The sequence below is a fragment of the Arvicola amphibius genome, chromosome 6, assembly GCF_903992535.2.
Source record: "Arvicola amphibius chromosome 6, mArvAmp1.2, whole genome shotgun sequence".
In the NCBI taxonomy this organism is placed as follows: domain Eukaryota; kingdom Metazoa; phylum Chordata; class Mammalia; order Rodentia; family Cricetidae; genus Arvicola; species Arvicola amphibius.
Window position 1 is genome coordinate 26,048,367 of NC_052052.2, and position 22,363 is coordinate 26,070,729.

The following is a 22,363-nucleotide window of genomic DNA, read 5'->3' on the forward strand; positions in this document are numbered from 1 at the left end:
TCCACCTTTGTCTCCCTCTGGTGGTGTCTGGGCATCTGTGGGTCAGTTCTGCCTCTGGCAACCTGCTCCATGGCTGGCTCTGAACTTTAATATCCTTAGCTACAAGAATCAGAAGCTGGGGCTGGCAAGATAGGTCAGTGAGTTTTTTTTTTTTTTTTTAAAAAAAGGCTTCCCATACAAGACTGACAGCCCAAGTTTGAGTCCTGGAATCATGTTTAAGGAAAAAACAAAACTTTCCCACACAGCTGCCCAAGATGGCAGAGGCTCAGTCACCTGGCCACCACTGTGGTTATGCACATACTACTGGGCAGAACGGTGGTGGCTGGGCACTGACAGGGCATCAGCACGTCTGGAAATTTCTACAGAAACAAGTTAAAGTACCTGGCCTCTCTCCGAAAGCAGATGAACACCAGCCCCTCTCGAGGCCCTTACTACTTTTGAGCCTTGAGCCGCATTTTTTGGTACACTGTGAGGCATGCTACCGCACAGGACCAAGCGAGACCTGGCTGCCCTGGAACACCTCAGGGCATTGCATGCATCCCTCTGCCTTATGACAAGAAAAGTGGGTGGTGGTCCGTGCTGCCCTCAAGGTTGTGGGGCTGACGCCTACCAGAAAGGTGGTGTACCTGGGGCATCTGGGTCATGACAGCATCTGGGTAGCAGGCAGCGACAACCTCTCTGGAGGAGAAAGGGGAGGAAAAGCCATGCACTGTCGGAAGAAGAACCCATTCATGAGGCTACAGACACAGGCAGCAGCAAAGAACGTGGAGAAGAAAATCACAGAGGTCCTCAAGATCAATGGTCTCCTAGTGTGAGCCAAACACAAGTCTATGGGGGCTTTTTGTGCCTCTATCTGTGCCTCATGCCTGCCCCTTCCTCCACCACAAACCAGGAGTGTGGGACAAAAGGTTCCTTGGTCACTGCTCTTGTGGGAAGAGGGAGCTTTAAGACAGCTATGAGTGCACTGCCTGCTTGTTGAGTTTTATTACAGCATCTGAAATGAAAGGGCAATGGTACCTGTGACCCAGGCTCCTCTGCAGCTGTGAGAATGGGGGCCACACTCCTGGGCTGAAGTGCACCCTGAGAAGACAGCCAGGACACAGGCACTGCCTCTGCTCCTTCCCAATGCTGGTCAGAAAGCAATTTCTTTCTTTCTTTCTTTTTTTCTTTCTTTCTTTCTTTTTTTCTTTCTTTCTTTCTTTCTTTCTTTCTTCCTTTCTTTCTTTCTTTCTTCTTTTTTTTGCTGCAGGGTTCTATGTGCTAATAAACTATTTTACTTTTGTTTTGTTTTGGTTTTTCGAGACAGGGTTTCTCTGTTGGTTTGGAGCCCTGGAACTAGCTCTTGTAGACCAGGTTGGCCTCAAACTCAGAGATCCTCCTGCCTCTGCCTCCCAAGTGCCGGGATTAAAGGTGTGCGCCACCACTGCCTGGCAAATTATTTGACTTTTAAAGAAAAAAAAGCATGCATCTGTGATCCTAGCGCTATGAGGTGGCAGACAGAGACAGGCGAGTCACCTGGAAGCTCCTGGGCCAGCTAACATGGAGTACAATGTATGGCAGAAACAAGAGAGTCTACTTTAAAACAAGGAAGGAGAAAACCAAGCCTCTGATCTCCACATAGACAGACAGACACACACAGACATACACACACATGCAGACATAAACACACAGACACACACACACATGTACACACAGACATACACACAGAGAGACATACACAGAGTCACAAACAGACAGACATATATACAGAGAGACATAAACACACGTGCAGACATACATACAGACTTCCAACCTTCAGAACTGTGAGAAATCAATGATGTTGAGAAAGAGGAGAGAGAGAGAGAGAGAAAGAGAGAGGAGAGAGAGAGAGAGAATAATTAAGGGTTTAATAAAAATCTGGTGCATAGTAATGGTTCAAAATAAAGCAGGCACTGAATTGCAATAAATGTCAGGAATTGTTATCACCAACATTTAATAACAGTTCGTGTTAGGGATCCTCATTTCCATGACCATGGCTTCCATTCCTTCTAAATTTGTTCTGTTTTACCAATGTAAACCTCCCCCCCATCTCCAGCCATTCCAGTTGGAGCCTGTGAAGGACCTGAGGGAGACTTTCCCCTCTGCCACCCTTCTGTCTGGCAAACTGAGGGAAGGGATGTTTGCACAGATGTGTGGCCCGGGGCATGCAAATAGTCTAGGGAAAGGGGTGTGGCGCTGGTAAATTCCTGTTCCACCAGGGCCCACCCCAGACTCCCACAGTCTGCTGGAGGACCGGACTCCTGGTTCCAAGGTTCCTAGGAAGTTCTCCTCCTGCACACTGCTTTCAGCCATTTTTGTTGCCAAGGGCCTGTTTCTCCACAGCTGGGGAAAATGGAGACCCCCTTGTACACCTACCACATTCTCCCAGCTTTCACCCCAGGGGATCTCTTAGGTCCAGCTTCAAAAATCCCAGTAATGCCGTGGAAATTAAAGTTACCTTAACCATTCTAATCTTATAACAATTTTGCTTCAATCAACATCTAACTGTGACCACATGTGCCCGGACCACCCAGTGGCGTGGGTGGTGGTGGGGGGTGAGTTGGGATAGAAGGCAAAGAGAGGCTCCCAGGCATGGGCCTGGCTCTGGAGGGCCTTCGGGAGTGGGGGATCTCATGGCCATTGCGTCTGTCTTCTGCTCTCTCCCGACCTGCGCACACTGAGCAGCCTTCCTCTCTTCATGCTCCCTGGGGCAGGCCCTCTACTCTCTCACAAGTTGGCAATTGTTCCAGGGAAAGGGGCCAGGTGATGTCCTATAGACAGGTGGAGGTTAGAGATGTATTCTTGAGTAAAACAATTTCTGAACAAAGTATTCTCTCTCTCTCTCTCTCTCTCTCTCTCTCTCTCTCTCTCTCTCTCTGTGTGTGTGTGTGTGTGTGTGTGTGTGTGTGTGTGTGTGAGCGCGTGCGCATCTCTGGTGTGCATATGCCTTGGTGTGGAATAGAAGTTCAAGGATAACTCTGGTACCAGTCCTTGCCTTCCACCTTGCTCGAAACAGGGTCTCCTGCTGTTTGCCACCATCTACCCCGGACTGTTGGGCCCGCACCATTCCATCTGTATGTGGGCTTCCCATGCAAATGTGAAGACCTTATCCACTGAGGCATCTCCCTGGCTCCACATCTGCATTTTGGACTGAGTCCCCCCCACCCCGAATTATGCACCTGGTCCTGTATACTAGCATTCAGGCATTTATACTGGCCTGCTCTCGGGGACAGGACATGCCATCAGCAGCAGCCAAGATGCAAACTAGCTACCACAGCCACCAAGTAAAGCACTCTCCCTATGTGCATATGCTGTGTCCCTGATCAAAGGCAAGCCCTTCCTTCTGCTCTCCTCAGAGGATGCCTCTGCACCTCCCCCCAATAAACCTCCCACGTGAGCTCTGTGGATGGTGTGACTCTGTGGTGCCCCTTGGATCCAACCCACCAAGGTCACCTTCCACCACTAAACTATCACACTGCGGACCTATGCCCACACACTCCCCTTTCTGAGAACCTTTTCCACAGCCATACAGTCAGCACCCAGGCAGTGGACGTTTACTGAGCACATACTTTGCACTGAGAAGCTACGCAAGGTGCCTGGGGATACAGTGATGAGCAACACAGACAGACACAGCATCTTCACAAGCCTGCCACACTCATAGATCCAGAGTGGCTTTGCGAGACACTTCCCCTGTGAAGCCCATAGTAATTATAACTGCCAACTAGGGAAAATTCTGTATGTGCCAAAAGCCCAGGTATTTTCTGTTGCACCTTCCAAACAGCAAGGTAGGTATTTTCATTCCCACTTGCCCTGAAAACACAGAGGCCCAGCATGCACACCAAAGGTGCAGTCCAATGACTACAAATGGCAGAACTGGAACTTGTTTATCACTTGCTTTGCTTGTTTTGGTTTTGGTCTTTTGAGGCGGGGTTTCTCTGGGTAGCCCTGAACTCTGTAGACTAGGCTGGCCCCGAACTCACAGAAATCCACCTGCCTCTGTCTCCCAAATGCTGGGATCAAAGGTGTTTACCACTAACACCCAGCAATTTGTTTGTTTGTTTTTGAGACAGGGTTTCCCTGTGTAGCTTTGGAGCCTGTCCTAGAACCCACTCTATAGACCAGGCTGGCCTTGAACTCACAGAGATCCACCCGCCTCTGCCTCCCAAGTGCCGGGATTAAAGGTGTGTGCCACTATTGCCCGGTTCAATTTTTGTTTGTTTGTTTAATTTTATGTGTATGGGTGTTTTGTCTGCGTATACGCCTGTGCAGTTGAATGTAGTGCCCAAGGAGGCCAGAAGAGGGTACAAGTAAGACTCCTTTAGGACTAGAGTTATAGATGGTTGTAAGTCACTCTGTGGGTGCTAAGAACTGAACCCAGGTCCTCTAGAAGAGTAGCTGGTGCTCTTAACTGCTGACCCATCCCTCCATCCCCTATTTTCATCTATTTGTGTGTGTGTGTGTGTGTAAATGAAAGCTATACATGTGTAGGTGCTCTTGGTGGTCAGGAGCTGGATTCACTGACTATGATTGTAGACTATTGTAAATCACACAAAACAGGTGATAGGAAGGAGAACTCCTGGTTTTGTTTGTTTGTTTTATTTTGTTTTATTTTGTTTTATTTTTATTTTGTTTTATTTTGTTTTGTATGAGATGGAGTTTCTCTCTGTAGCCTTGACTCCCAAGTTCTGGATTAAAAGTGTTTGCCACCACTGCTCTGTTAAATTTTTTTTTTTTAGTGCATAGTACTTTGATTACATGTAAATCTGTGTACTCTGGGCATATGTGGTGCCTTGAAAGCCAGAAAAGGGCTTTACCTGTTTAGAATGGAGCTACAGTTGTGAGTTGCCAAGAGGGTGCTGGGAATTGAACCCACGTCCTCTGGAAGAGCAGCCAGAGCTCTGAATCACTGAACCATCTCTCCAGCCCTCTGGCTTTTACATTTCTTTGTTGTGTGTGTACACATACATGCATGTGCACACTCCTGTGTGTCACAGTGCATGTGTAGAGGTCAGAGAACAACTTTCAGCATGTGAGTTCCAGGGGTCAAACTCAGGTTAGCAGGTGGCAGGTGTCTATGCACACGGAACTATTCTGCTGGCCTGAATCTACATTTTCTCCAGTCTTTTTTTTTTTAAGATTTATTTATTTATTATGTATACAGTGTTCTGCCTGTATGTGTCCCTGCAGGCCAGAAGAGGGCACCAGATCTCATTATAGATGGTTGTGAGCCACCATGTGGTTGCTGGGAATTGAACTCAAGACCTCTGGAAGAGTAGTTTGTGCTCTTAACCTCTGAGCCATCTCTCCAGCCCTTTTCCTAGTCTCTTTGTTTGTTTGTTGTTTTTGAGACAGGGCTTCTCTGTGTAGTCCTGGCTGTCCTGGAACTCACTCTGTAGACCAGGCTGGCCTCAAACTCAGAGATCTGTCTGCCTCTGCCTCTGCCTCCCGAGCGCTGGGATTAATAGCATGCGCCACCTCTGCCCAGGTTACATTTTTATTAAATGGAAATATTCAAACTGAGTGTGGCAGCACATGCCTGTAATCCCAGCACTTGAAAGCTGACGGCAGAAGGACCAGGAGTTCAGGGTCATCCCTGCAACATGGTGAGTTTGAGGCCTGGAGCCATCCTGAGCTACGTGAAACCCTGCCACAGTAAGATACAAACTAAAATTTTAAAGGTTCACAGACAAACAAGCACAAGGAAACACAAACACATACGAGACATGTACTAGACAGTGAAACGTTCAAGTCCTGATTATTTGGGTTCAAATCCTGCATCTACCATGTATTAGCATGTACCTCAGTTTCTTATTGCGACATGGAATAGTGATTAGATTGTCGTAATGCTCAGTGGGACCGGCCTATCTGGCACTGGCAAACAACCACTCTGTCATACATGTTAGCAAGTGTTACAGACCATGTTTGTCCATGCTCGCATGTGCTCTCTCTCTTCTCAGCCCTTCCTCTGGTCCAACTCATTTGGAGATGCTGGTTTAGCTGACAGTCCCGGCCAGAATCATCAGAAAAGAACGGTTGATTCCCTGCACCCCCTGGGCTAACATGGGCTAGCCTGTATGGTAAGAATATGCTTTGAATACCATCCAAAGCTTCCTGGAGGAGGCCGCCACCTAAGCCAGGTAAGAGAGCCAGGTACAATCAAGAGGCTGCTGCCCTGTGCCCTGTGCGTTGGCTCCCTCCAGGGCTCTTTACAACACTTTCCCCCCAACCTTTACTGCAGTGCCCCCTCCCTTCCCCACAGTAGAAACTGTCCTCCACTCCTGCCAGAGTGTAAATTGCCCCCAGGAATGTGCTGCACCCCACTGCTCCCCTGGCAGTGGCCAGCGGCTGTCCTGGGGTCAGGCCTGGCCCTACATCAAAGGCTCAGGAGCGGTAACAGCAGTAAGAGCATGTCTCCGCCTGCCGCCACCCTCCCCTCCCCTCCCACCAGCACTGGTTTCGAGGAGCACATGGTAGCACTTAAGCTCCAGGAGGACGAAGGATGCTTTCCCTACACCCCCACCTCCCACCAGCCACAATGAACTACTTGTTAGGAGGCTATTTTAATTTTACTTAATGCGATTTCAGCTCCTGAGGCCTCTGCTGCCGTCACTTCTTGGACCTGGATGCCCAGCACAAATGGAAGGGAAGCCAAGCTCCCAGGAGGTGTAGCCTAAATTTGGAGACTTCACTGAGGTGGGGTCTGGGGCAGGAAGAGGACTGTTACATCAGGGTCCCGGGTTGAGGCCCTGGACTCCACTCAGGAAGTAAGGGGAACTGGTTAAGGGAGGGCTCAGAGACAGCTTGTACAATTCAGGAGGCCAGCTTGACTCTGGAGTGTGTGCTGCCAGACAACCTTGGCCAATAGATTCTTCCAATGCCTTGAGTTTAGCAGGCAGACGATTAGCCTAGCGGCCACGTGAGCTTAGTTGTTGGGTCCTGGGGTTAACTAGAGAAGGAGGCTACTCCAAGCTCTGGCAAGCCTCTAAGATTTATTCCATCAGGTGCATCTTCTAGTAAATTAAAACAAAAACAAAGAGTACAAACAATCACTTCCCGGGACAGTGAGGTGGTGATCTGGAGACCTCTGGTGGCTAAAGGCTGCAAAGTGTGACTGGTGCAAAGCTCTGCCCAACCAGCCTGACCTGCAGGCTGTCCTTTAGCCCCAGAACTGCCCGAATAGCCAGCATTTCCTGAAAGAGCTCTCCATTGTGTCTCTTCTTGCTGGAAGAGACTGTACGGTGCACTGGGGGCGGGAGGGAGTGAGGAATGGCCGAGGGTGCCCGAAAAACAGTCCATTAACTACAGGGGTGAACACCAGGTGAGGGGAGTTAGGAAGCCGTTCTGTGGGAGCAGCCCCTCTCTCTCCTTTAGTACCCCTGGTGGGCACACCACTCAACCGCGGGCCTGTCGGTGGGAAAGACCACTGAGGACGCCTTGCTCCCACAGCTTGTAAGCCTCATGATGTTTAAGTTATTCCTGGGAAAGGAAATAGCCAAAACCTCAGACTGAAATGGTGGCTGGCAAGCAGAACACAGCACATGGGAAGGAACAGAGAGCCCCTGGTCAAGGAAAAGGGCAGGGCAGTTGATGTGTACCACACAGAGCTCTTCCTACCGTCCCAATGTCATCTCCTCACCCCTTGCATTCATTCATTTGAATCTTCATTTGAATCTGGAATGACAGGCCCCAGCATTATGTATGCTGAGTGTGAGCATTCCAGTTGCCAAAACAAAGCGCTCAGCCGTATCTTCAGGAAGCAGGGAAGAGGCCTCAAGGATGGGATCCCTCCTCCCTCAACTTAGAGAAATAACCATGATATCACTCCCTGGGCCTGGCCCAGCTGGGAGGCAAGTCTTGTGCAAACCACCTCCTTGACGAGGGCCTGGAACCCAGATCCTGTCCTCATGAATCCAGCCATGTTTCCAGCCCTATGCACCTGTAACTGGTTCTCTTCAGGCCTACTGACAAAAGCCTTGAGTCCAGTTTCCGAATAACTCCCCCAAGTTCAAGGCCTAGGCTGTCCCAAAGAACTGGCCTAAGACAACCTTTGCCTCCTTCCTTTAAAAGCTACCTGTCATCTGGAGAGGCTTAGAGGTCAAGACCATTGGGTGGTCTTCCAGAGGCCTGCAGTTTGATTCCAAGAACCCACTGTGTGGCTCACATGCAGACAAAACACCTATACACAAAAATCAATTTTAAAGCACTAAAAAAACAAAAACAAAAAACCCACAAACATATCTGGGGCCAACAAGATGGCTCAGGAGATAAAAGCATGTGATGCCACACACACCTGAAGCCATTTGATCTCCAGAACCCAGAGGGTGAGAGAAACCAACTCTACAAAGTTGTGCTCTGATCTCCACAGCAGATCACAGCATGTCAGTGAACACATGCGCGCACGCGCACACACCACATACACACACACACACACACACACACACACACACACACACACACGATAATTTTAAACACCCAGCTAACTCTGGTGAAATAGGTCTATATCCAGCTACTCAGCAGATTGAAGCAGGAGGATCACAGTTCAAGGCCAGCCTGGGCAACTTAGATCTTCTTGTAAACAAGGTTTTTTGTTTGTTTTGTTGGACTCTAGCGTCCAAACACCGAGGAGGAGTCGCCCCCAGAGACCACCTCTCACACCACAGCCGATGCAAAAGCATGAGGATTTTATTAATTCTGTCATGACAGGGTCCCTGAGCATTCGGGAAGCTAAGAGACCCCAACTAGGTACAGGCTACTTTTAAAGGAGAAGGCCATAGAAGCAAGGGGGGGTTGTGATTAGCTTATTCGAAAGGGCTATTACCAATAATTGGCTGGAGAGCTGTTGCCAGATCAGATGAGGTAAGAGGTCATTTTGACCCCGTTTCCCAGGGGACTGAATCAAAACATACATATATGGGTAATTGTTCAGGAACTGAGTACGTGCATATGTAGCTGTTAGGTCCTTGGTTCCCAAGGGAGGAGGGGAAGCACTAAGGCACGGAGGCTGAGAGGATTCAGAATTGTCTTAAAGTCTTACAGTTTGAGTTTGTTGTTTTTGGTTTTTATTTTTTGAGACAGGGTTTCCTCTGTGTAGCCCTGGCTGACCTGGAACTCATTCTATAGACCAGGCTGGTCTCTAACACCCTGCAAGTGAAGTTTTTTGGAAAGGCATGTGAGGAACTTGGTGTGAGCACAGAGGTGGAGCACTTGCCTAGCACGTGTAAAGCTAGATTCAGTCCCATGCTTCCAAAGTAAAACTATCCCAAGCTACAAGTGCTAACCCTGAGAGCTAACCCCGAGTGCTACCCTGGAGCTAACCCGAGAACTAACCCCGAGTGTTAATCCCGAGTGCTACCCTGGAGCTAACCCAAGAGCTAACCCTGAGTGCTAACCCTGAGAGCTAATCCCAAGTGCTAAGCCTGAGAGCTAACCCCAATCTGCTAACCCCGAGTGCTACCCTGGAACTAACCCAAGTGCTAACCCCAAGTGCTAACCCCAATCTGCTAACCCTGGGTGCTACCCCGAGAGCTAAGCCCAAGTGCTAACTGGGCTTCGGAACAAGAACAGGGCCTTTGTCTGTCCTCGCTTCAAAGCCTAGTGTCCCTCTACTTGACAGCTTTGTGACCCCAAGCAGCCTGACCTTGGCTCCCCCATGAAAACAGAATTTCCAACCAAAATGTACTTAGAGCAGATCCAGCATCTGCCCAAGTGCTGTGCGCAGGACCCGGCACCAGGGTTCGCATACTCTTTTTTCCTCAAACTCCACATGCTGAGCAGAAGGAAAACATGACAGGACTGGGATTTCACTCAAGAATGTGTCTTTATTGACGAATTTGTAAGAAAAAAGGATGGACCCTCCATAAAAAGAGGAGATGTTGCCTCCAAACAGCAGGGAGGAATGAGACCTGGGTGGCTTCCCAGAAGCCGGTGCTTCCGGCATGACTGGCTTCCGTGGCCTGGCAAGACTACAGCGTGTCACTACAGCCAACAATTCCTACCCACCCCTTCCCAGCGTTCTCCCTCCCCTACAGCCCAAGGCTCCCTGCAGCCATTTGCCAATGGGGTTGTGACAGTTCAGTGTTAGATGTGTCAGGCTCGTCTCTTCATGGGGTCAAAGTCGGTTTTGCTTTGGAAATTCACAGGAATGTAAAATGGTTCAAACTCTTGTAGTCCAGTCAAGGGCAGGTACCTCCTGCCCCTCTGAGAAGCGAGCAGAGAACCCCCCTTCTGAGGTGCATACTTGTACGGCAAGCAAACTACCAGTCCGCTCTTTATTAGCATGGAGAATGGAAATAAGGTTAGAAGAATATATAACATCGGCTTCAAAGTCACTGAGTTCCGGGGCAGAGGGAGCGTCCACCTTGCTCATCCCTGCAGGCACTGCTCCCCGCTGCCCCAAAGTCCTAGAGCTGCTTATTCTTCTCCAGCCGGGAGATTGTCTTCAATCCGCCTGATGAACCTCATCCTGATTTCTGTCACACCATCTCCCTTCAGAGTGTCCTGGACAAACTTGGCCTCCACAGCCATCTGGACCTGAGGAATAGAGGTGGATGTCTAACCACAACCTGATGTCTAACCACAAGCTTCACGGTGAAGCTAGATCAGAAATGCCCATGGACACGTGTGTGTGTGTGAGAGAGAGAGAGAGAGAGAGAAAATGACAAAAGTTCACTATATAAACCATGTAAATGTATGAAACTTCCAAACTTTTTGTTTGTTTTGTTTTCTGTTTTTTGAGACAAGGTTTCTCTGTGTAGTCCTGGTTGACCTGGAACTCCCTCTGCAGACTAGGCTGGCCTTGAACTCACAGAGATCTGCCTGCCTCTGCCTCCCCAAGTGCTGGGATTAAAGGTGTGGCCACCACTGAGCAGTTCCAAACAAGTTATTTGAAAGGACAGATTCCCACAGGAACAGGGCTGCCAGCCCCAATATTCTAACACCGAAGACAGTGGCCTCAAACTGGATGTGATGTCACTGACCTGTAATCCCAGCACTTGAGAGGAAGGGGCTGGAGGCGAATCGAAGACAGCCTGGTCTACATATTGAGCAAACTGAGTCTTCAGCTAATTAGAACTGGTGTGAGGCTGTCTCAGGGAGGGAGGCAGGGAGGGAGGCAGGCAGGGAGGGAGGGAGGGAGGGAGGGAGGCAGGGAGGGAGGCAGGGAGGGAGGGAGGGAGGGAGGCAGGGAGGGAGGGAGGGAGAAGAAGGAAAAGAAAAGAAAAATGTCTTGGTTCACTTAGGACTGTGGCCCAGGAAACCCTGGAATGGCTGCTCTCCACTGCTGACGGCAGCACTCTCTCAACATGACAGGAAGGGAGGTGTCTGCCTTGGATCCTGTCTCAGCTGCACTATGTCCTCGGACAGCAAGGGGCTGGGGAAGGCAAAGCCTTTCAGACAAGCACTGACCAAACAGCACCGAGCTCGGAGAGAGCTGCACTCACCATCTCCAAGGCTCCCCGCAGCACCCCACACAGAAGGTTCGAGTAAATAAGGGATGAGTGGCTATCGGGAAGTTCCACGAAGTCCACCAATGGGTTATTTTCCAGGATGAGGGAGAATTCATCACCAGCTGGGCTCCAATTTGTGATACTTGGAGTGATGCCCAAGTACATCTTGAATGCCACCTGTCAGGGAACACACAGCAGCTCTATGGGGAAGGGTGACGGAATTATACAACTGGGAAGGAGTCGGCGAAAAGTCACTCAGGGCAAAACTGTGGCCTCCGAATCTTTACAGGGATCTGGGTAAGAGAAGTGCCCATGTAGGGCTCCATCTCTCCCCTCAGGCATCACACAATTACATGCTAACTCACTGTCCGCCTGCGTGGCTCACAGGAAGGGCAGCTGCCTTTAACTGAAATCTGAATAAGGAGTTATTTTTGCTTTATTTCTATTTCTTGGAGACAGGGTCCCACAATGTAGCTCAGGTTGGCCTGGAGCTGACTATGCAGCCTACATTGGCCTTGAATTTGCAGTGATCATCCTACCTGTATCTTCTCAGTGCTGGGATTAGAGGCCTAAATCACATCTGGCCCAAAATGCATACTCTCAAACCTCCTGGATACTCTGCTACACTTTCAAAATGGAGGAATTCGGGCTGTAGTTTCAGTGAGACGACAGACCTGCCGGCTCTGTCTGTCGGTAGGTAGGTCTTGCTACATAGCGATGGCTGATGGAGAATTCAGTATGTAGATGACCAGATGTGGTCACAGGCACAGGCCACTACTCCGCTACAGCGGGGCTGTAACGCACAAGAGACCCCAACCACTCTCGCCTCTTTCATAATGTTATTTCCAAACCACCAGAAAGGCTTCTTTGGTCCAGAAAGCTGCCTAATCAGCCTTTCGGGAGATTAGGGAGCAGTGAGAGTGTTAGGTAGTGTCTCCCAAAGGCAAGCTTCAGTGGGGCCAGGTGGCCCAGGTAAATGACCTTAGCAATGACATCCGCAGTTTCCCGAAAGTCATGACATCTTCCAACATTTGAGCGTGCCAAAAAATCTTCAATTAGTCGGACTCCAATGTTATAACCCCTTGGAAGGAAATCAGAGAACAGACCATTAAGGGGGGTCAAAATATCTTACGTAATGTATTAGATATAAACAAATTATCTTATATCTAAACCTAAGACTGTTGTTGGCTAAAGAAGAAAATGGGGATAATGCCCAGACACCCTCATAAATGAGTTCAGAAGAACCTGCACCCAAATATTGGCTTCACAGGCCAGCACACACTCGGTGTGCTGGGAGCCGGGGCTGCCTCTTGGGGGGAGGCTCACTCACATTCTGTCCAGCTGCTTATTCACGTCCTCATCGTTTTCATAGTCCTTGCACAGCTGGGTGACAAGAGCACCATAGGTCAGGGTGAACAGCTCAGAACTCTGAAAGAGATCCAGAAGGCCATCAGGACCCAGCAGCACGAGGAGAAGGTCGGTGAGGGTCTGGATCAGCCTGGCCACAACTCCTGGATGCCAAGCAAAGGCCACCCGGGTGCCTTTGTCTGGAGGATATCACCCCTGTGGAGTAGCCAGTGTGACAGGACTGCAGCCACACCCACTATAAACTGGCTAGGGATGGCACATCTTCTAACACACCAAAGCAGCCTCTGCCTACGCAGTCTGCCACAGCGTGGGTCACCTGAACCCGGAAAGGGAAGAACAGCCACTCACTGGATTCTGTAAAAGATGGAGCCAACACAGCCTCTGTGTGTTGGCAGGTGTGACCAATGGCTTCCCCAGCCTTAGAGCAATTGTTCTCAACCTGTGAATCATGGCCCCTTTGGGGTCAAATGACCCTTTCACAGGGGTGGCCTAAGACCATTGGAAAAAACAGATATTGACATTATGATTCATAACCGTAGCAAAATTGCTTATGAAGTAGCAATGAAATGTGGTTGGGGGCCACCACAACATGGGAAACTGGATTAAAGGGTCACAGCATTAGGAAGGTTGAGAACCAGGCCTTGGAGGGTTCTGGCACGGGGTTAAGCTGTAACCAAGGCTTGGGTTCTCTGATGCTCATGGGAAGAGCTGGCGACTGAGGGACAGTCTGGGTTGGCAGGGAAGGAAGTCCTAAAGAGCCCGTTACCCTGGAGACAGTCTCTCCTCAAAGTCACCAACATGGGGAGAAATTAATGATCCTTTTGACACACTGCTAAAATATTTCTAAAAGTGCATAAATTTAAAAAGAATACAATATATTGGAGGGGGGACTACCTCAGTTAAGGGTTCCTACTGCTTTTCCAGAGCACCCAGATTTGGTTCCTAGGTAGGGCCTACATCTGGTAGCTCACAACCACCTATAACTCCATTTCCAGGGGTCCAACACCCTCTGGTCTCAGCAGGCACCTGCACACACATGGTGCACATAGACTCATGCAGGCACACACACATACAGAAGATAATAATAAATGATCTTTAAAAATAAAATAACTGGGCAGTGGTGGTGCACCCCTTTAATGCCAGAACTAGGGAGGCAGAGACAAGAGTTCAAGACCAGCCTGGTCTACAGAGCAAGTTCCAGGACAGCCAGGGCTACACAGAAAAAGCTATCTTGAAAATCATCATCATCATCATAACTTTAATCACATTCTATGTGTGTGTGTGCACATGCTCATGTGTGAAGAGGACACGTGTGCCAGGTCAGGAGACAAGCTTTGGAAGTCAGTTCTTTCTTTCTACTACATGGTCTCGTCTCTAGAGATCAAACTCAAGCTGTCAGACTTGGCAGCAAGCACCTTTACCCCGAGCGAGCCACCTCAGCAGCCCATGCATTCTGTATTCCTGGGACACAAGACCAACTGATCCAAACTGGGTTCTGGTACTGTGCTGATTAGTCTCTTGTCACCTTTGTCATCTGGGAAGAGGGACCCTCAGTTGAAAAACATGCCTGCATCAGATTGCCTGTAGGTAAGCCTGTGGGGACATTTTTTTTAAAGACTCATTTATTTATTATGTACAGTGTTCTGCCTGCATGCGTACCTACACCCCAGAAGAGGACACCAGATCTCATTATAGATGGTAGTGAGCTACCATGTGGTTGCTGGGAATTGAACTCAGGACCTTTGGAAGAACAGTCAGTGCTCTTAACCACTGAGCCATCTCTCCAGCCCCGGGGACATTTTCTTGATAAGTGATTTTGAACATTTTAAGAATATTTTTGTGTGTGGGTGACTGCCTGCCTGTAAGAATGTGATACCAGAATAAGAACACCAGGACTGCTGCGGGTAGTAGACAAGGCGCTGTTGGAGCTAGAGTGAGAAGTGTCTTTGTTTGTGGTGCTGAGGATCAGACCCAGGCTCTGGGCAGGTCAGGCAAGCACTCTGCCACTGAGGGACATCCCCATCCCTGAGAAACATACTAACAGCACATTTAGCCCAATGGGTTGCCTTAGAAATAAAGCACAACAACAAGAATCAATTGATCCATCAAGATTAGTATCATCCTGCCACTCCCTTCTGAAGAGAGGCTGTCATGGGTGGAGGAAGTCACTCTGTGACTTCAAGACTTCTGAGGGAAGAATCCAAAGTATCAGCCACCACGCCTGTTCAGGACAGGCTGCCTTTTATTAACTCATAAAAACTCAGTAAGGCAGAATGGTAGTAATCAATCCAGAAGAGATACCGAGACCAGAACGAGGAACAGATCAGCTCAAGGCTAAACAGCTAAGTACTGAAAAAGGAATCTGGGGGGAACAACACCCAAAGGTATCCCAGGCACACTGTATCCACTCCATCCCACGACTGCAATATTAATAAGCCCCCTCAATTAAAACAAGTCTTAGATGCACTAGAGGCAAAGAAAATCAATTTGGGGAGCAGGAGGCTCTCTGAATTCAGCTAAAACAGTCAGACCAGGGCATCTCCAGGAGATCATTTGCCAAATATGGCAACTGAAAGGAAGCTATTAAGGAGGAATGATTTTTTAGTAAAGTCAAGGGTTTGGCACTAGACCGGCCTGAGCATGAATGGATGGAGGCAATCCAGCAGTTACCAGTCTGGAGAGTCGGCACGAGTGCATTAAATCGGGAGAGCTTTCCTTCCATTATTAATGGGTCCTTGGATGAACTCCAAGAGCCTCCACCCACCATGATTGCCAGATCATATGCAAATCACACTGTGATGAAGCTCTTTCACGTGCAGCTCCCCCGCTTCACCGGTAAGAAAAGGCAGGGAGGGTCCACAACACAGGTGTGCCTGGAATCTGGGAATGGGGTCCTGACTCAGGGTCTCCACATCTTCTATTAATACGCAAGTCTGTCTCCAGCTTCAGTTATGAACCTAGCCTAGAACAACGAATAACATGGATGTATAACTTAAAGGTCTTTATACTTTTAAAACAGAAGTGGTGCAGAGCTGGAGAGATGGCTCAGTGGTTAAGAACAATAGCTGCTCTTCCAGAGGTCCTGAGTTCAACTCCCAGGTGGAGGCCTGGAGGCTCACAACTGCCTATAGCTCCAGTCCCACGGGATCCAATGCCTCCTCAGGCACCAGACACACGACATAGGGTATGCAGACATACGTGCTGGCAACACACACACATTTAATTAATTAATTAATTAATTAGAGGTGGGGCTATGGTATGTCAGGGAAGGCCCACTAAGGTGGCATTTGTGTGAAGATCCGACTGTATGCAGCCAGACAGCCGACATCACTTGTGTGCGGTCAGCGTTGTACACATTTTCTCTTTTCTTTTCCCTGGAGACAGGGTTTCTCTATGTAACAGCTCTGGCTGTCCTGGAACTAGCTCTTGTAGACCAGGCTGGTCTCGAACTCCCAGAGACCCGCCTGCCTCTGCCTCCCAAGTGCTGGGATTACAGGCGTGCGCCACCGCCCGGCTCCATACATTTTCAATTAATCCTCAGAGCAGCACTATAATGTCAGCGTGCCTACCTTATTAAAGTAAAAAACTTTCAAAAGATGTGAAGCTGGTGCTCAGAACAATGAAGAAACTGAAGATGGGGCTCAGTGGTGGGCCCTAGCCCAGCATGTGCTTAGGCCCAACTCAGTCCCCAGCACTGTGTGTGTGCATGCATGCATGCATGTGTGTGTGTGTGTGTGTGTGTGTGTGCGCACGCATGTGTGTGTATGAGAGAGCAAAGAAGCAATAAAACAGGTCCCAGTCCCAGCCAGCACAATATCCTTGTTGTGGAGAACATTTCAGTCCACGTCACACATGCTTACTAAAAGGTGGGGTCTAGGGCTTCTTCTCCGTATTTACCACGGCACCTAACAAGAAGCTTTGTCCATAGCTGGGGCTCAGGGAAAGCCTGCTGGACAGATAGACTGTTTCATTTGTTTGCAGACAGGGTTTTACTACATAAGAGTCTTGGCTGTCCTGTACTAGCTCTGTAGACCAGGCTGGCCTCCAACTCACAGAGATCCACCTGCCTCTGCCTCCCGAGTGCTGGGATTAAAGGTGTGCGCCACCACCACCCAGCCCATATGGAGTGTTTCTGTTAGCAGGGACTAAAAACAGCAGACAACAGACATCTGAAGGCTTATGTGAAATATAGTAATTATGTGCTCAAGGCTGGGCTACCTGGAAGATGGCAACTAGAGGGGTACTGCTCCCCAACAGAGATAAAAGGAGCGTGTCAATTCCAGGTGCATTGGCTCAATAAGCAGAAGCACCTGCTGCCATGCCTGATTACCTAAGTTAGATTCCCCCAAACCCACACGGTGAAGAGAGAGACCAACTACTTCAGGCTGTCCTCTGACCTCCACACAAATACTGTGCACAGCCCCCATGCTGGCGAATTTTATATCAACTTGACATAATCTAGAGTCGTCTGAAAGGAGGGACCCTCAACTGGGAAAATGTCTCCCTAAGATCTCACTATAGGGTATTTTCTTGATTAACGGTTGACGAGGGAGGGTCCAGCCCATGGTAGGTGATGCCATCCCTGGGCTGGTGGTCTTGGGTTCTAAAAGCAAACAGGCTGAGCAAGCCATGATGAGCAAGCCAGTAAACAGCGCCCCTCCATGACCTCTGCATCAGCTCCTTCCTGCCTCTAAGTTCTTGCCCTCACTACTTCTGATGATGAACTGTACGTGAAATAAAACCTTTTTTCCTTCCCAAGTTGCTTTTGGTCATGGTGTTTCATCATAGCAATAGTAACCCTAACTAAGACATCCCCCAGTAAATAAGTAAACCTATGCAAGAAAAGAAAGGCAATAGCTAGGTATGGGGGCACATGCCTGCAACCTTAGCACTTGGGAAATTGAAGCAGGAGAAACAGGAGCTGGAAGCAAGCCTGGGATAGGAAAACCTTGTTTCAAGTACACACGCAGGTTTCAAGTATGCACACCTCTAATCCCAGCACTTGGGAGGCAGAGGCAGCTGAATCTCTGTGGGTTCCAGGCCAGTTTGGTCTACAGAGGTAGTTTATGGTCAGCCAGAGCTATACAGAGAAAGCCCGGCTCAAACAAATCAAACAGAAACAATATCAGTACTGATTCCAGGAGAAAACAGGATATGAAGACACAGCTCTGCTCCTATCTACCAAAGAAACACCATCCCTTAAATTTAACACCATCTCATCTAATCATTACTACCACTGTCCCCATGTCCAGCGAAGGAAACTAATGACCAACAGAGAATGCCAAGGAACACATATGTACTTCTTCCAACTTGACATTGTTTTTTTAAATTTTATTTATTATTATTTTATGTGCATTGGTGTTTTGGCATGGCGTTGGGTCCTCTGGAACTATAGTTACAGACAGTTGTGAGCTGCCGTATGGGTTCTAGGAATTGAACCCAGGTCCTCTGGAAGAGCAGTCAGTGCTCTTAATCACCGAACCATCTCTCCAGCTTGACATTGTTTTCTAGCTCAACACTCTCTTCAACTATTGTTACTTCTTCCAGAAATCAATCAATCAATCAATCAATCAATCAATCTCTCTGTATGTGTACTGCTTAGCTACATCCTCAGTCCCCTGAAAGCAATTTTCAACTTGTAATCCACAGAGTATATTAAGAGACCCACAAATCCCTGGAAAATGCAAACAAGTGTATTCATATGATGTAAGTTTTTTGCATTTTGTGTTTACAGTGTTAGGATCAAACCCAGCATCTGTCACTGAGTTTGTGTATTTAATATTTGTGTAGAAATGATTCATTGCTACCATTGGTTTCTCAAAAGTGGTCTGAGAGAGAAAAGGTTAAGAACTAGCCTGGAGCCAGGTGGTGGTGGCACGTGTCTTTAATCCCAGCACAGAAGCAGGAAGCAGAAGCAGGTGGATCTTTGTGAGTTCAAGGCCAGCCTGGTCTACAGAGCAAGTTCCAGGACAGGCTCCAAAGCTACAGAGAAACCCTGTTTCCAAAACAAACAAAAACTGGTCTGGAGAGCTGGCTCTGCTCTTCCAGAGGACCCGGGTTCAATCCCAGGATCCACGTGGCAGTTCACAACTGTCTGTAACTCCAGTTCCAGGGGACCAGACACCCTCACACAGACATACCAACACCAATGCACATAAAGTAAAAATAAATAATTTTATTTAAAAGAAAAAAAAAAACATTAGCCTGGAATAAGAGAGCTTCCATTCATGGTGCCTGTTCTTGGTATCAGATGGGAAGGTGTGCAGGGAATCTAATCATCCTGGCTAGAGTGGAGAACCAACAAAGGTCCCCTGATCAGAGGCAGCATGCAGCCTTAGACTGTCCAGTTGGCTTTGGTGAAGACAGAACTCAGAGTGTCTAGCGTATGTGCTGCCACTGAGTTACATGCCAACCTGACGCTCTCTACCGCTATGACTCCCCCTCTGTGTGTGTTAAAGATTTCAAGAGGCCCAGGATGCCTGAGGATGACCCTGAATTCTGATCCCTTTGCCTCTACCATCCCAGGGCTGGGATTACAGGCATTCGTGACCAAGCCTGTTCTTTGTTGCTGTTTTGTTTGTTTGTTTGTTTGTTTCGATTCTGGGTTTCTCTGTAGCTTTGGAGCCTAGCCCGCAACTCAATCTATAGACCAGGCTGGCCTCGAACTCACAGAGCTCCTCCTGCCTCTACCTCCCAAGTGCTGGGATTAAAGGCATGCGCCACCACTGCCAGGCTCCAAGCCTGATTTATGTGGTGCTGGGAATTAAACCTGGGGCCCTGGACATGTTAGGCAAACAGACACTCTATACCAACTTGTGCTACTGGAGCTACATCCCCAGCCCCATTGCTCAGTTTTCAATCCCAAAACAAAGCCATGGCATGGAATGTTCCGTAAAATAAACTAAAGAAGCCAGCGATGGTGGTACAACTTTAATCCCAGCACTCAAGAGGCAGAGGCAGGCGGATCTCTGAGTTTAAGGCCAGCCTGATCTACAGAGCTAGTTCTAGGACAGCCAGGGCTACCCAGAGAAACCCGAAGGGGGGGGGGGGGGAGACGGGTACAATAAAGAAAAGCAACACATGCTAAGAAAGTCTCTTAGCTTGGAGAAAACTGCTATCTACCTTATTCTCTAGACCCAGCCCAGTCTTTGAGGATTATATTCTGTCCCACTACTCCCAGCATGGGAAAGGAACCACAGCAATCCTCCCCTTCTCCTCTCAACCACTGGAGGAGCCACCCCTTAATGTGTCAGACGGCAAGTTCCCTTCTGACAAGGCCACTACTTAAGCTAGTCTAGAGCACAGTGAGAGACTGTGTACTCAGTAGTCTGAAATATTCACTGTAGAGGTGGAGGCATGGGTTTAAATCCTAACCCTCGGTGTAAAATTGGGTATCACACAACCTTCCCGAGCTGTGAAAGGTCATAACATTATCCACCTGGTAGGGTTAACTCACACAGGAAGAGATCAGTAAGTGGTTGTTACTGTTACTGATTGCCGTCGCTGTTGTTGGTCTTGCACCGAGTTGCATTCGACCTCGAGCAGAGGAGGAAACTCAGGGGTCCTCCAACCTGCCCCGGCATGGGATCCCCCCATCCCACAGTTCACAACAGGACCCTCTGACAATCACTCGGAGCGCCAGCACCAGGCCCTTCCCAAGAAGCTTCAATTCCGCCCGGCCCGCCAGGTCACGCGCTCAGAGTTACCATTTTCTTGCTCTCGGTGCCACGGTTCGCCTGCCTCGACATGGTGTCCACTGCGCAACGCCGCCTCGCCTCACGTCGTCACAGCCCAGATCCCAGACCCCAGCAGACACCGATTCAACCCAGCCGCGGCCCCTTAGCCTCTGGGCTGACCGGCCCCGCCTCACCGCGCCTGCGCAGTCTGGCGCGGAGCACTCTGGGACTTGTGGTTCGGCTGACCAAAGTCCGACTACAACACCCGACTGTCCTACCGGAAGTCCCGCCCATTGTTCAGAGAGCGTTGCGGCTCCCCGAGAGCCTCGGGCTCCGGCCTGGCTGTGCCGTTCTGGCCGCTAGGTGGCAGCCGCACCTTATGATAGTTCTAATCGTCCACAGAGTGTCCTTATTTCCCTCCCCCACGACTGGCTCTGAGAGGCTGCGAATTCCTCTATCCCGGTTTGGTCTTGGAAAGTCCCTGTTTTGAACTGGCTTCATCTGTTGCTGCAGTTCAATTCCAGAAGCTCCCAGGACGTCCTGGAAAACTAGCAATGGCTCACACAGAGATCTAAGTTCATTATAATAAGTTTGAATGACCCCATCCTCTTTGTCAGGCTAGTTAATGACTTTCTCTTTAAACTGCCATCTGTTCCCAAGTCCCAAATGCAGCGCGCCCCTACATCCCACCACCTGTGGCCTAATGAGCCAGTCTTTGAAATAAAGTCCACTTGTCACTTTCTCACGCTTCCTTCCCCAAAACAGCTACACTGCCTTGTTCCCAGAAACCAAAGACGTCAGTCAGTGCCGAGTTCTAATCCCAGGCTTGCCATCTGAGGCCAGGTGCCTGCAAAGATTGATGAGATATGAGCACAGATCCTGGGCACAGAAAGAGCAGAGTAAATGGGATTCCCTTCTAGCTACGCTATCAAAACACAGCCTAACACATCAAAACACAGCCCAACAAACGTTGAGGAATGTGCTAGCTGACCAAACCCTCCTCCCCCATCACCCAGGCCAAGTCCTGTAATCACTGCCCACAACCCTTCGGGTTTGGCTCCAACCATCTCTCCTTAGTGGTCAACCCTGAAGGCACTGTGCTGGGGATTATGGCCTTCTCACTTCAGCCTGCTTGCCTGACTCCACGGCAGCTGTACACTACAGTGCTCCCCACCACCCAACCCTCACCATGACAACTGGTCTGTCTAGATACTAAGCTAGCCAAGCTGGGAGAAGACTGGAGGGGCCCAGGGTTCTTCCAGTGTCTCCCTGAGGGTAGTGGGCCAATCATTATTATACCCTTCTCCCTGTGGCATAGACATTCTGGGGCCCTCCCTAGAGGCAGAGATCTCTGACTCTCCATCCTGTGTCATGACCCCAGGAGGGAGTTAAAAAGTGAGGGTCTGGGGATGTGAGGGTCTGGAAAGGGAGCAGAGCCAGGGGTCTGTAGCCTTGGGAGACCAGCGCAGCTTGAGAGAGCCTCTTCCATTCCCAGGAGAGGGGACAGCTGAGGTGAAGACTGCATTTGGCCAGCCCGTCTGTCGGTCTGGGCTCCTCCCAGCAGGCTGCCTTGGCTGCCCACAGAAACCTGAGTCACAGTCACGGCCAGCCGCCTGACCCCACCCAGTGAGGCAGGGCGGTTCTGGACTGACTGGAGGTGGAGCCTCTCCCTGCCTGTCCCACAGCCTTCTGGTTATTCATCTCTGCCTGTGATTCCAGCACTCGGCCCTGCTTTCGCTTTGGGACTCTTGGGACTCATCTCCTCAGTCATCAGTTTTGAATTAAGGGTGGGGGTGGGGCTTGCGTATTGATCTATTAGGTCTCATCCCTGCTCAGGCTGAAATCTAAAAACTCCTT

The 22,363-nt window shown here is 49.3% G+C and overlaps 1 protein-coding gene and 1 pseudogene across 1 annotated transcript; one reads left to right on the forward strand and one right to left on the reverse strand.

The window, feature by feature from the left end:
• The first annotated feature begins 303 nt into the window (after positions 1-303).
• Positions 304-815, forward strand: LOC119817810 (annotated as a pseudogene).
• A 9,001-nt stretch (positions 816-9,816) lies between these two features.
• Positions 9,817-20,700, reverse strand: Trappc3 (trafficking protein particle complex subunit 3). Its single transcript, XM_038335354.1, has 5 exons — positions 20,537-20,700; positions 12,793-12,890; positions 12,444-12,543; positions 11,457-11,639; positions 9,817-10,548 (listed from the first exon to the last, which is right to left on the reverse strand). Exons 1-5 carry the CDS (start codon positions 20,576-20,578, stop codon positions 10,429-10,431), a joined length of 543 nt encoding a protein of 180 aa, XP_038191282.1. The 5' UTR covers positions 20,579-20,700; the 3' UTR covers positions 9,817-10,428.
• Between the last annotated feature and the right edge of the window lie 1,663 nt (positions 20,701-22,363).